At 41.8% G+C, this 13,612-nt stretch overlaps 1 protein-coding gene across 1 annotated transcript in view; it reads right to left on the reverse strand.

The window, feature by feature from the left end:
* The window catches only part of PRMT7 (protein arginine methyltransferase 7), a 57,535-nt gene that overhangs the window by 41,927 nt on the left and 1,996 nt on the right, over positions 1 to 13,612 (reverse strand). Inside the window, exons 2-5 of the mRNA XM_089692872.1 lie at positions 9,098 to 9,232; positions 4,993 to 5,029; positions 2,408 to 2,557; positions 2,113 to 2,221 (exon numbers count right to left, since the gene is read on the reverse strand). Of these exons, the coding sequence (XP_089548998.1) occupies positions 2,113 to 2,221; positions 2,408 to 2,557; positions 4,993 to 5,029; positions 9,098 to 9,189 (388 nt within the window). The 5' untranslated portion in view covers positions 9,190 to 9,232. The remainder of the gene's footprint in view (positions 1 to 2,112; positions 2,222 to 2,407; positions 2,558 to 4,992; positions 5,030 to 9,097; positions 9,233 to 13,612) is intronic.

Raw genomic sequence — 13,612 nt, forward strand, 5'->3', positions numbered from 1 at the left:
TTGCTGTGATTCGACTTGTTAGAGGGTGACTACATTCATTTTTCATGGATCTCATTGTATGTATAATTGTAGCCACCCTCTTTGGCTTTCTCCTGAGATGAACTATGGACTATGGGATAGTGGTGTAGTTTGCATGGAGCAGTGCACATGACTGCAACTAACATGCACTGCTCTTTCCAAACAAATAGAAATCTGGGGAAAAGGAGAGGTTTGGGAGCTCACATAGGACATTACAAGTTAAAAGAAAAACATGGAAAATGTATTACAAGGCCACTAAGTAGCAGACGTGTGCCTGTGGGGCACTGATGCCACTTTAGCACACAGCTTGCTGAGGGGATACTGGATAGAATAAGGAGCAGACAATGCTGGAGGGTGACCATCAAAGAAGAGGTAAGCAACCACTCTGTGCAATATCATTTTACAGAGCAGGCAAATATAAAATATCTTTTTTTTCCCCAAGAAACAGAGAAAAAAACATAGTCTTTAATATCGCTTTAAAATAGTCACTATGAATAATGTAATATTTATGAAACATTTAAAGTCTAGTTCCAGGCATGGATATTCTATACTTAGTTACTGTATTTCAGCTTGGACCTATGTAACTATGTATATACCATAGAAGCACAACAATACAGATCACTTCCTGCACATAAGAGTGATAGGCCAGTACAGGTGATTAAAAGATCTCCACATCACAAGGATAGTACTTCAAGCTTTGCTGCCCTCTCAAGACTGGGGATGTCCTGGAGTAACTCTAAAGAACAAACAAAAGAAGGCACACCAGCCTAGATGACACCAAGCTTTGCAGTGGAATAATGTCCTTACAGGATGTGTCCAACTTACAAGCCGTCCTCAATGCACTGTTTAATTGGGCAACTATGTGGCAAATGAGGTTTAATGTTGATAAATGTAAGGTTATGCACTTGAGGGCTAAGAATATGCATGCATCATACATACTAGGGGGGGTACAACTGGGGGAATCAATGGTGGAGAAGGATCTTGGAGTTCTGGTAGATCACAAGCTTAATAATGGCATGCAATGCCAAGTTGCGGTTTCTAAAGCGAGCAAAATCCTCTCTTGTATTAAAAGAGGTATAGACTCCAGAGAGAGCGATATCATGTTACCCCGGTACAAATCATTACTAACACCTCATCTGGAATATGCAGTTCAGTTTTGGGCACCAATTCACAAAAAGAACATTGGGGAACTGGAGAAAGTACAAAGAAGGGCAACTAAACTGATAAGAGGCATGGAGGAGATCAGCTATGAGGAAAGATTAGAGGAACTGAATTTATTCTCTCTTGAGAAGAGGAGATTAAGGGAGGATACGATCAACATGTATAAATACATCAGTGGTTCATATAGTGAACTCGGTGTAGAGCTATTCACCCTGAGGTCATCACAGAGGACAAGGGGGAACTCTTTACATCTGGAGGAAAAGAGATTTAATCTCCAAAAATGGAAAGTTTTCTTCAAAGTAAGAGCTGTGAAAATGTGAAAAAAACTCCCTGAAGAGTTGGTTCTGGTTAGCTCAGTGGAACGCTTTAAAAAAAAGGCCTGGATTCTTGTCTAGATGCACATAATATAACTGGATACTAACATTTATAGGTAAAGTTGATCAAGGGAATATCCGATTGCCTCTCGGGGGATCAGGAAGGAATTTTTTTCCCTGCAGGAGCAAATTGTATCATACTTTGGTGCTTTTTTTTGCCTTCCTCTGGATTAACTGTGGTTATATGATTAATTTTTTTTTTTTTTATGGTTGAACTAGATGGATGTTATTTCTTTTTCAGCCAGGCTAACTATGTAATTATCCTACCATATATATTAAAAATCCACATAAAATATATGCTCACAAACGTGACTAGAGATAGCATATCGGGCTACTTATCCGTAGTCTAATAGTCCACTATTGGCTGGTACTCCTGTTTGTGTTTTATGCATATACCATACGTGGCCGATGCACCTGGAAGCTGGAATTCACTGAAGTAGATGCCATTATTCCTGTGATCTCCACTTGTTTCATGGTCCAGTGCTTAACGGCTGCGCCTCTGCTCAGTGAACACTCGGCACAAACGGCATTCAGAGAATTATGTAGAACTATGTCTCACCTGGTCCCAGTGTCACCTCTTTTGAATGCTTGTTGATAACTTTTATCTTGTCACCAAAGCCATTGGCTTTTACTATCTGCATAGCTGCCTCTGCCATAGGAGTAAACACCTGCAATTAAATCACAATTATAAGTTAATTTTTACCAACAATTGTTGCCTGAATGCTCTTACCAATGATGAAGTTCTGGCAGAAATTAGAGATGGTGTAATGAAAACATGCCAATGAGTACATACACCCAACCAAACGACAAGGTCCCACATTTCTAAGAAATATAAAATGAAACGGACTGCTTACCTCAACAGCATAACAATAGTCTGCTCCGGCTGTGACTGCCATCATTGACAGAAGTCCGGTTCCAGTCCCAATATCTAAAACAATGGCTTTCTCCCCTCTTTCTTTTACTCTCTTCACAGCTGCACGGATTCCTTGATAATACTTTTCATTCTGCAGGAGACATAAGACTTGTGAGTTCAAAGAGTACAAAGTGATCAGGATCATGAAAAAGGACAAGAGTATCTTTTACGGGTCTTTGCAACCTAATTCCTGGGTTTAGCTGTAGCTTAACATACATTAATGTCACTCCTCAACAAGAAAGTATTAAGTCCAAGACTTAAGTTGGCCATAGATGAGTCAGTTTTTGTTGTTCAACCAGCGGGTTGAATGAAAAAACTGACCTGATTCCCCCATCTACACACTTGAGGTGAATGGGGGAATCTTTCCCAATGTGTCTTTGTATTTTGATAGTGAGGAGACTTCTCCACCATCAGAGTACACTGATCGTAATAGCCTTCAGCGCTGATCAAGTGGTCATTTTCTATGACAGTGGTTGTACCAAAGTCAATCGGCAGAACCACAGTGCCCATACATGGATCGAAATGCGGCTGGTCCCTGCTTAATCGGTCAAATTTTGATCCATCTATGTGCAGCTTGAGGGTGTCCATACTGTGATCGAAATTTGGCTTCCCACACATTGACATCAATCTAAGCCCTGGTTCACACTGAATGAGACTGTGAAACTGCACTACTTCACTTAAAGTAGATCGATTTCAAAGCCAACAGTCAGTGCGATTTCATGTGCGCTTGCCTGACATTGCACATGAAATCACCTAAAACAGTGCAGGAATCTTTTTCAAAATTGGTGCAAGTAGGAGTCACACCAATTTGAATGGTTCCATAGGAACAAATAGGGTGTGACTTCTCATGTGATTTTGAACTGTCAAATTGCATGACAAATCGCATTGGTGTGAACAGGGCTCTAGAGACACATTGGAAAATGTGTATTGATCAGCGAATGCAGCTAATTGGCTGCAGCTGCTGGCTAGTGTTAATTTTCTTTGGCTAGCTTTTAATAAGTTAAGGTCTGCTTTAAGATGGATTGCTGCACTGATTCAAACTGTTTGAATGTTAGTTCCCAGTAATGAATGAATAAAGGAGTGGACACATGCATGTCTATGAAAATATTTGTTCATGAACACTTAAACTTTGTAGGCATAAAAACTACTACAGCAGGCATGGTTTTTAGGCTTCATATGATCTTACACCTCTTTGGTGGCCCTCCCCTACTGTAAAGCTGGCCATACACTAGTAGATTTTCAACGAACATTTGTCCAAAAATTCTGAGCATAGATGAATGTCATTCAAAAGTACTTCAAAGTTTTGTTTGCTTTTAACATTCAATTTCGGAATGAATGGACTTTCCTGAACACTGCACTTGTAGGCGCTGCAGGTCTTGTAGACCCCGGCCTGCAGTCAGTTCTCCACACCCCTCAAACCTTCCCTATCCAGGAAGCAAACCCTGGGGCTGTGTGTTTTACGAATGGTGGGGAGCTGTACTAACCCCAGCATGTAAACAAGCAGGACATAGAAGTGTACCTGCATTGTGATGATTAGCTTCTCAGGAAAAGGAATGTTTTACTGCTGAAAATCTGTAATCATGCCTGCAGTTGGGTTTTAACATATTCACAAAAGCAAATGTTCAGCTTGCAAAATCTTTGCCCCCCAGAGCTGAAAACAGACCTTGTCTTTATCTCTGGTGGTGTCAGGAGAGGTGATACTCTGCATTCCAGACACAAGCAACTGCTTCCCCTACCTGGAGCACCAAATGTTCTTTATTATTTCCACAGGTGATAACAGCAAGTAAAAGGCTGTCAGTGCATGAGGGGGTGGGGGTAGTAAAAAAATCCCCCTTCATCTGGGCTTGTACAATGTATCAATGTGTCCAATGGATTTAAAACAAACTCCTGGGTATGCAAATCTATGAGAGTAGAAAGTGTTGAATGAGGTGGCACTGATAACCTGCACTGATGGGGCTGAAATTATATCAGTGCCCTGATTATCATTGTAAACAATCTACTCACTGTGCCCTGTCAGACTGTGTGAGGAAAGGAGAGGCAATAACTGCCAGAGACAGCGTGTGAGGAAAGGAAACAGCAATAACTGGCAAGTCTGTTTACATGTGACCAGCTGTGATTGGACACAGCAGATCACATGGTAAAGGGCAGCTCTGATTGGACACAGCTGATCACATGGTGAAGGGCCGTTGTGATTGGCCCTTTACCATGATCTGTGCACAGAGCACACCCGATGTGTGTGTAGCAGGCGTGCACGTGGGAGGACCTCCAGACATCCTCCCAGAGCTGGAGAGCTATAGACGAAAGACGGCTATAGCACGGTTGGAAAGTGGTTAATATTTAAATAAAAAATCATATAAAAAACTAATAACTATAAAATCATATGAGCTTGAGCCCATTTATTTAATTTAAATTTTAAGAAAGAGAACTTGGATCTCTAGGGTAAAATATTCAAAATGAACCTCAAGGGGGTATAAAGTTCCTCTGTAATCTATGCAGTGACCAACAACAAGTATTTATCATACTTACACGGTCTTTGTCATGTAACATATCAGCATAGGATGATCTGAAAGGAATATTTGGAGAATATCAGTTCAGGAACCGGAAATGTATCTGATATATTCAAACACCACATCATCTTAGTAAAATATTACCGCACAGATGTTATTGCATTTCGAACATTCAGCTATAATCACTGTTGACCATCCCCTACTCCTCAAAAAACTCCACTCTCTTGGCCTCAGAGACTCCGCTCTCTCCTGGTTCTCCTATCTATCGCAGTGCTCCTTCAGTGTTACCTATAACGCTGCCACCTCCTCTTCACTCCCTCTCTCTGTAGGGGTCCCTCAAGGTTCTGTCCTTGGACCCTTCTCTTCTCCATCTATACCTCCTCCCTTGGTCACTTGATAAACTCCCACAGCTTCAATTACCATCTCTATGCTGATGACACGCAAATCTATCTGTCTACCCCTCACCTCACCTCTTCAGTCTCCACCCGCATCACTAGCCTACTAAGTGACATATCGGATTGGATGTCACTCCACTTCCTCAAACTCAACCTTTCCAAAACTGAGCTCTTAGTATTCCCCCCTGCCCGTGCCCCCTCCCGACTTCACCATCAATATCGATAACACAATCATTAGTCCATCCCCTCATGCCAGGGTACTAGGTGTAATCCTAGACTCCCATCTGTCCTTCCAGCCCCAGATCCAATCGCTGACAAAATCATTTAAACTTCACCTCCGCAACATCTCTAAGATACGACCGTTCCTAACCCCGGAAACCACTAAGCAACTTATTCACTCCCTTATTATATCTCGCCTCGACTATTGTAACTCCCTCCTCATTGGCCGACCTCATCGCAGGCTATCCCCGCTTCAGTCTATCATAAACACTGCTGCCAGACTCATCCACCTTACTAATCGCTCTGTATCTGCCACCCCTCTCTGCCAATCCCTCCACTGGCTCCCAGTTGCCCAACGGATAAAATTCAAAACACTAACAATGACATATAAAGCCGTTCATAACACTGCCCCAACTAACATAACCGATTTTATCTCTAAATATCAACCCAAACCGTACACTCCGCTCCTTGCAAGACCTCCTACTCTCTAGCTCCCTTATCTCCTCCTCCCATGCTTGTCTCCAAGACTTCTCCAAGGCGTCACCCATCCTCTGGAACTCCCTACCCCAATCTAACAGACTATCACCTAATCTACTTACCTTTAGGCGATCACTGAAAACCTATCTCTTCAGGGAAGCCTATCCCGCCCTCAGCTAATACTGGAATCCTCTACTCTTCCAACCACTCCATCCCCCACAGTTTTACCTATTGTACCATTCACCCCTCCCTCCTAGATTGTAAGGTCCAAGGAGCAGTGCCCTCAATTCCCTCTTGTATTGAACTGTATTGATACTGTATTGTCTCTGTATTTTGGCGCTATATAAATCCTGTATAATAATATTAATAATAATCTCAAATACCAATTCTACGAAAATTGAAAATGTGCCCTCGCTGCAAGGGTGAACTGCTGGTTTAGTCTAGGGAAAAGGAGAAGCACTTTAGACTACTTGATCCTCTTATCCCTCAGCAGTCCTCCATGCTCCAGAGGAAGACTGTCCCTCAGCGTCATTATGTCCAGTGCAGGGCCATGGGCCCTAAATTGGTCTGGACAACATCAGGACCTCAGACCTGATGCAGGGACCAATCTAGCACTGCAGAGGATCAGGTAAGTAAATCTACTTAAACAAGTCCCCTAGACCTAAATGAGCAATTATGCCTTGCAGTGTTGGTGCAGCCTCACTGCAAGGAAAATTTTTTACATTTCCTGGAGTTAGACTTTAAAGTGGAACCAAATCCTCCTATTGTTTTCAGCCAAGGAAGCTTCCATCTTGGCCTCTGTTTGATCTGCAACTGTCATGCTACATATGTGAGTTACGACACCAACCATTTGACATTGACATTTTGGTTGAGAACATAACCAATGTGACAGTTACATTCCTGGCCCATGACGGGAATAGAACTGTGTTTTGAAACTGTTAAATTGATGGGTTTAGTTCTGCTTTAAGTATCATCCAGTTATGTGACATTAACATGGGGGGCTGAACCCAACCCCTTCACACCGACGTCACACAAATATGCGGCCTCACAGAATTGGGCTTTTTTTCTGTGGGGCCGCATATTTGCGTACCTGTCTTTGTGCTCGGAGAGCAAAGCCCGGGGTGTCACTGAGAGCCCCGGGTCCCGTTCTCATGATCGATTCCGGGTCACATGATCGCTGTGATAGCCTCTGATTGGCTATCACAGTGATCAGTCACAGTATAGCCCTACCCCCTTGTTTTTCTATGAATGGAGGAGAGAGATACATTGTATCTCTCAGGGGTGGACTGACAACTCATGGGGCCCCCGGGCAATAGGGGACCATGGGGCCCTGTGTCCTTGCCCAAACTCAAAAAAGCCTATGAAAAAGGTACCAGGGGCATCTCATGGGGCCCCCTACTGACCCCGGGCACCTGGGCAGTGCCCGAGTTTCCAAATGGTCAGTACGCCCCTTGTATCTCTCCAACTCCTGGCATAGAGGTAAAAAAAGTTTGTTAAAAAAAAAAAGATAAATAAATATTAAAAAAGAAAAGAAAAAATACCTAGATCAAGGTTTGCTCTAGTTCAGTGCCAGGGTAAGTGTTTGGGTCATTGTCAGGGTCAAATGATTAGGGTCAAAGGTCAGGATTTTTTTTTTTTTAATTGGTATCAGTGTCAATGTGTTTTAGGTAAAAACAAAAAACAAAAGCGCACTATTGTTTCTGGGCTGTACTATGGGTACAAACAACAAATAACATACACATATATGGTATTGCTACGATCGTCAAGTGCTGGAACATTTATTTTGGGTTGTTCTTTGGTGGTAGGTTATGGTAGTACCAAGAAACACAGCTAAATTAAAAAAAATGTTTTTTTTTAAATTATTTTGGGCCAGTTTTCCTTTGATAATAAAAAAAAAAAATCAGGAGATATCCATTGCCAATTACCAACAAATGAAAGCCGAATTTGTTTTGAAAAAAACAAGATATAATTCACCTGGATGTACAAAGTAGTTGTGTTGATATGTACGGTTTTACTAACACATGTCAACGTTGCAAAATTGTGCTTAGGCATTAAGATTTGTTTGACCCTTAGGTGTGAAGGGGTTAAAGTGGAACTTTAGGTAATAAATAAAAAAAGGGCCGACAGGCATAATTTTTAAGGCACAAGAGACATGCTTTTTCTCCCCTGCATTAAAGCTACTTACCTGCCTGTCCTCCCCTGTAAATTGAGCTGCGCCTGCAATGCCGAATTTGACAGAACTAGTGACATCATCCCGGCCCAGCCAATGACAGCAGCCAGTGTTCGAGACCTGGAAGATGTTGGCGGCTGGCGGGGAGCTCCAGGACAGCGCATTGCAGGATCAGAGGAGAGTATAGTTCAGCTTTAATTTTTCTTTCCAGTATATGTTGGGATTGTACTTCTATCCTGGGCTTCAGACAGAATTGAAGGGAACTCTCCCACAGCAACACAGAACTCAATAAAAATGCTTTCATCCAGTGCAGGGGAAGGCTGTTTGTAATTCTTTGTGTTGCTGTTGCAGATGATTTTTTCCTGTCTTCCTGTCTGGAAACTATGGTCAGCAGGACAGAAAGTGAGGGTATGGCCTAGATAGCAGTAAAAACCTAACAGGGGCTCTAATCCTCCCAAAATTAGGAAAAAAAGTTTTTGGTTTGAGCTACACTTTGAGGTCTATATAAAAATAAACTGACTATACACACGACAAATATTCACACAGCTTTAAATAAAATCACTGTTTCTGTGTAATATGATTATTTTCTATGATCGTAAGCTTCATCTCATTGCCATAATGAGTGTTTTTTAAGACTACTTCGGTCAGGAAAAAAATATTGCATTATGGCCACTAGTTGGCGCTAATGATCATAGGAAATCATATTACAGAAAATACATTACTTTTTGTAGTACATATCTGGCATGTCATGACTGAAACAAATACAAATAGACGTTTTTTTTACAAGTGAATACGAGGCACTGTTATACCAGTGAAGTATTTGTACATCTCATATTTGCCAATTTTTTTTTGCCAAAACTCACCTGGCAATCTCTTGGTGATAATCATAGTCCTCGCCTTCTTCCACCCAATCTACTGCCCCTGTTGTAGGGTTAACACGACCACAAAAAACCATGGTTGGGTAAGCATTCACCTTGGACTATTACTGCAGCAGAAACCTGGAAAGCAAAATTTTTACATCCATTACAAGCTCAGCTAATCTGACAGGTGAAGGGTATGAAAGGCTAATTCCTACAAACATCAATAAGTGTAACAATGGGTACAAATGAATGTAGCTCTCCTCTCATTAAATGTATTTTAAATGCAAGCCATGTAAGTACCTGAACCTGACTTGATATCAGCCTCTTGCAGTCTACTCTACAGTCTGCACAGCAGAGCTCAGAGAGGGGGTGAAGCAGCACAAAGAGCCAATGGGCTGTGCTGAAGTGTAAGGATTATAAAAAGAAAATGAGAGCAGAGTGACAGACAGATGAACTCATCAGTGTACTGCTTCTATTTTCACTTTCCAATTGTAGGTAGGGAGTGGGGAGGAGACTTGCAAGTGAAAGTGAAACTGCATTAAAGAACGGTCAGCCCCCTATCCTTTGCTGGACAGAACTGTGCTGTGTTTGTAAAGGAGTAGATTAAAAGGTGCTGGTACCTTTGAGGCTTAGTATATCTAAATTATATATTGTTATCATGTAATTATCTGATGGTGGTGTACTATAGGTGATCTGGATGACAGACACCTCGGGTTGTAATAAAGATGAATGGGTTTAGCATTGAAGCATCCCAACATAATATTAGAGTCCAGATATATAGTAGATTTATTCCAAAGACAAATATTTACCAGAAGCCAATGCGTTTCAGGACCTAGGCTCCCCCTTTATTAGGGCCTAAAGAATAATGTAGGCTGACTCTAATGCAGGCCATAGATGGGTCGAAAATCGGCTGATTTTTCCGCCGAAAAAAAAATCGGCCAATTTTCACACCGTTAATGGGTTAATTGGTTGGCCGTTTTTCTGGATTTTGGCACATTTTTTTGATCGGTAAAGTTGGAAAAAGATCGTCCGATTTTGCCGATCGGCTGATTTTCGCGGCAATGATGAGCATATCGGCCGATCTTTTTACCGATAAAAAAATCTGCACATGAGCCGTGACCTGCAAGAAAAAGAAAGAAGAAAAAGAAGAAGAAAAAGAAGAAGAAGAAGAAAAAGAAGAAGAAGAAGAAAAAGAAGAAGAAAAAGAAGAAGAAGAAAAAGAAGAAGAAAAAGAAGAAGAAAAAGAAGAAGAAAAAGAAGAATAAGAATTCCAGTCCGCTATTATATTTGACATGAAAAAGTATTGCGGTTGCAACATTGTATCTATTTGTATCCGAATTAAAACATCTGTATCCGAAATGGATACAAATAGATACAATGTTGCAACCGCTATACTTTTTAATGTCAAATATAATAGCGGGGCTCTCTGCAGGGACAGAAGTAATTAAATGCCGGCCGTAGACGGGACGAAAATCGGCTGATTTTTTTTACCGTTGGTGGTAACGTCGGCCTATTGAACAACCGGTATTTCGTTTTTTTTGTTAAAAAAACTGCCGTTTTTCAACCCATCTATGGCCTGCATAAGATCAGTCTATAATTGGGTGTGATGATAATGGGCTACATTCACATAGACAACTGTATATGACAGCAGCTAAATGCAAATAATCTGTGCCTGAAAAAGTTAATATATTTCCTGCAGATAGTTGTGGTTTGTAAATGAGTTTAAGGCTCCATGTACACGGGACACTTATGAACGATGGAAACTGACTGCTGGAAAACGTAGGTTCAAAAACGTCAGTTTAGCTGCGTTTATGCGCATTTAAGAGCGTTTGCGTTTAGAAGCATTTTTTAAAGATAACCTCAGGAGAACTTCCAAAATGCCCAGAATGCACTGAAAAACAGTAAAAAAATTAACTATTTCAGACATTTTGAGAGAAATAGAGAGAGCAGAAGCAGAGAGAGCAGTATTTGTTGAGATTAGCTGTCTCTTTTTTATTTGTGGTGTTTGGATGTGTTCCAGCTCATTTCTGTGCAGAAATTATTGCAGCAATGTCTAACATATTTTCTTTCATGCGAAACCTCAAAGTATGGTGTACCAGGTCCAAAATTTCCAAACGCAAACGCTTATAAACGCGGTTAGCCGCTGATAAAATCTACTCCTGAACGCAAGTTTGGTGCGTTCAAAAAAACGACTGTAAACTCAACTGCCTGTAAACAACATAGTGTACATGGACACATAGGAAAACATTAGGGAGAGTTCAGGGGCTGCTGAAAAAAATGCTGAACAGCTCCTGAACGCGAGTTTATCAGCTGCAGTGTACATGGAGCCTAACTGTGTTTAGCTGAATCAGCGTGTTCCAGCTTTTTTTTTCTCAATACCCCATTCTTGGGGGGATGTTATACCTCTTCCACTATGTTGGTAGTTTTCTGAGCAAGGAGATAGAGTTGTGTAGTGTAATAGAATGGAATGGAGTGCAGAGCAAAGCTGGTGTTTACCATGGTGTACCTTCTTGAGAGGAGAAGATTGGGGCGAGTTCACACACACAACACTACTATTAAAAATGCCCTACATGGTAATACACTACTATGTGAGTTGGTGCCTCCAAACGTACTGAGCTGAAATCTGCAATTTGGGACGCTGCTGTGAACAAATAACCACTTCCAGTCTGGGCTAAATCTGACATTCCTCTCCCACATGTAAAAAAAAAAATCATTATTTGCTAAAAAAAAAAAACCTACTTTGAACCCCTCGCCCCCCCCAAAACATTATATATTTTTTAAGCAGAGGTCCTAGAGAATAAAATGCTGGGTGCTGCATATTTTTAGGTCACACGGTATTTGCGCAGTGGTATTTCAAATGCAAATTTGAGAAAAAATATACTTTTATGAATTTTAATGCACAAAAAACACAATATAATACCCCATTTTGGGTAAAATATAATTGTGCATGCCTGTGGAACGGCGCCAAACTATGGCACCTAAAAATCTCCATAGGCAATGCTTTAAAAGCATTTACAGATCACCAGTTTAGAGTTACACAGGAGGTCTGGATTATTGCTCTCGCTCTGACATTCGTAGTGATACCTCACATGCGTGGTGCGATCGCTGTTTACATATGTGTGTGAGACCGACACGTGTTCTTTGCATGCGAGCACGGTGGGATGGGGGCACTTTAAAAAAAAACTTTTTTTAAATTATTATTTATTTGATTTTTTCTACAACAACATCCGTTCCTTCCACTGTGTGTCAGGAGCAGGATGCTGCTGTTCGAATCCTTACCTGGCTCCCCGATCACATGGGACCCCTGTCTGCTGCCTATGAAAGTGAATTACTTATAAAAGATGCAGAATTGCAAGTTGTAAAGAACGATATCTCAGTAATCGCTGCAGCAATGACCGAGATATTACTCTTCCCATCCAATGGCGTTCAGGTACGTTCTATGGACGGTAAGTGGTTAATTGGCACCCACTTGCAGGTCGCAAGGGTAGTGCGGTCCCCGGCAAATGAAGAAGATGGGTACACTCCCTAACATCCTAGCACCTAACCCGGGCAGATCTCGATAAATTTGACAACTTTAGCAGAATGTCAGTGTCCACCTTCCTATTGTTAGATCATATCTGCAAAGAATCAATACCGACATGAGGATGTATGAGAACCAACATGAGGAGGAATACCAACATTTCAGGAAGAAAAGGGGGAGTGTGTCATATTCTGCTGCTAAATGCAAAGCGGGCTTAGCTGCATAGTGCACCCTGGATGCAGCACTTTCCTTCTTTTCCTAAATGCAGTGAAACTGTCTGCAGCTAAATACTGCTAATCGTTATGTGACACAAATTTATTTATTACAGGTTCTGGTATAGCACTGTCAGTGCTTTACATATATATTGTATATTCACATCAGTCCCTAACCCTGAAGAAATGTACAATCTAAGGTCCCTAACTCACATTCATACATACACATACTAGAGCCAATTTAGACAGGAGCCAATTAACCTACCAGCATGTCTTTGAAGTGTGAGAGGAAACCAGAGTACCCGGAGAAAACCCACGCAGGCACAGGGAGAACATGCAAACTCCAGGCAGGTGGTGCCGTGGTTGGGATTTGAACCAATGACCATAGTACTGCCAGGCGGAAATGCTAACCATTTAGCCACTGTGCTGCACATCGTGATAACACACAAGACCTCCTACTCTCCAGTTCCCTGGTCTCCTCCTCCCATGCCCATCTCCAGGACTTCCCCCATCCTCTGGAACTCACTACCCCAATCCATCAGACTGTCACCTACCCTCCTCACCTTTAGGCGCACCCTGAAAACCCATCCCTTTAGAGAAGCCTACCCCGCCCTCACCTAAGTGCCGATCTCCTCCACTCTTCCTACCACTCCATCCCCCACAGCTATTTCCTCCTGTATCACTCTCCCCTCCCTCCTAGATTGTAAGCTCCAAGGAGCAGGGCCCTCGAACCCCTCGTGTATTGTATTGTTACTGTACTGTCTCATGTATTGTCTCCCATTGTAA

This window comes from Staurois parvus, unplaced genomic scaffold (genome assembly GCF_062004578.1).
Source record: "Staurois parvus isolate SC_StPar_1 unplaced genomic scaffold, SC_StPar_1.0 ptg000607l, whole genome shotgun sequence".
Classification (NCBI taxonomy): Eukaryota; Metazoa; Chordata; class Amphibia; order Anura; family Ranidae; genus Staurois; species Staurois parvus.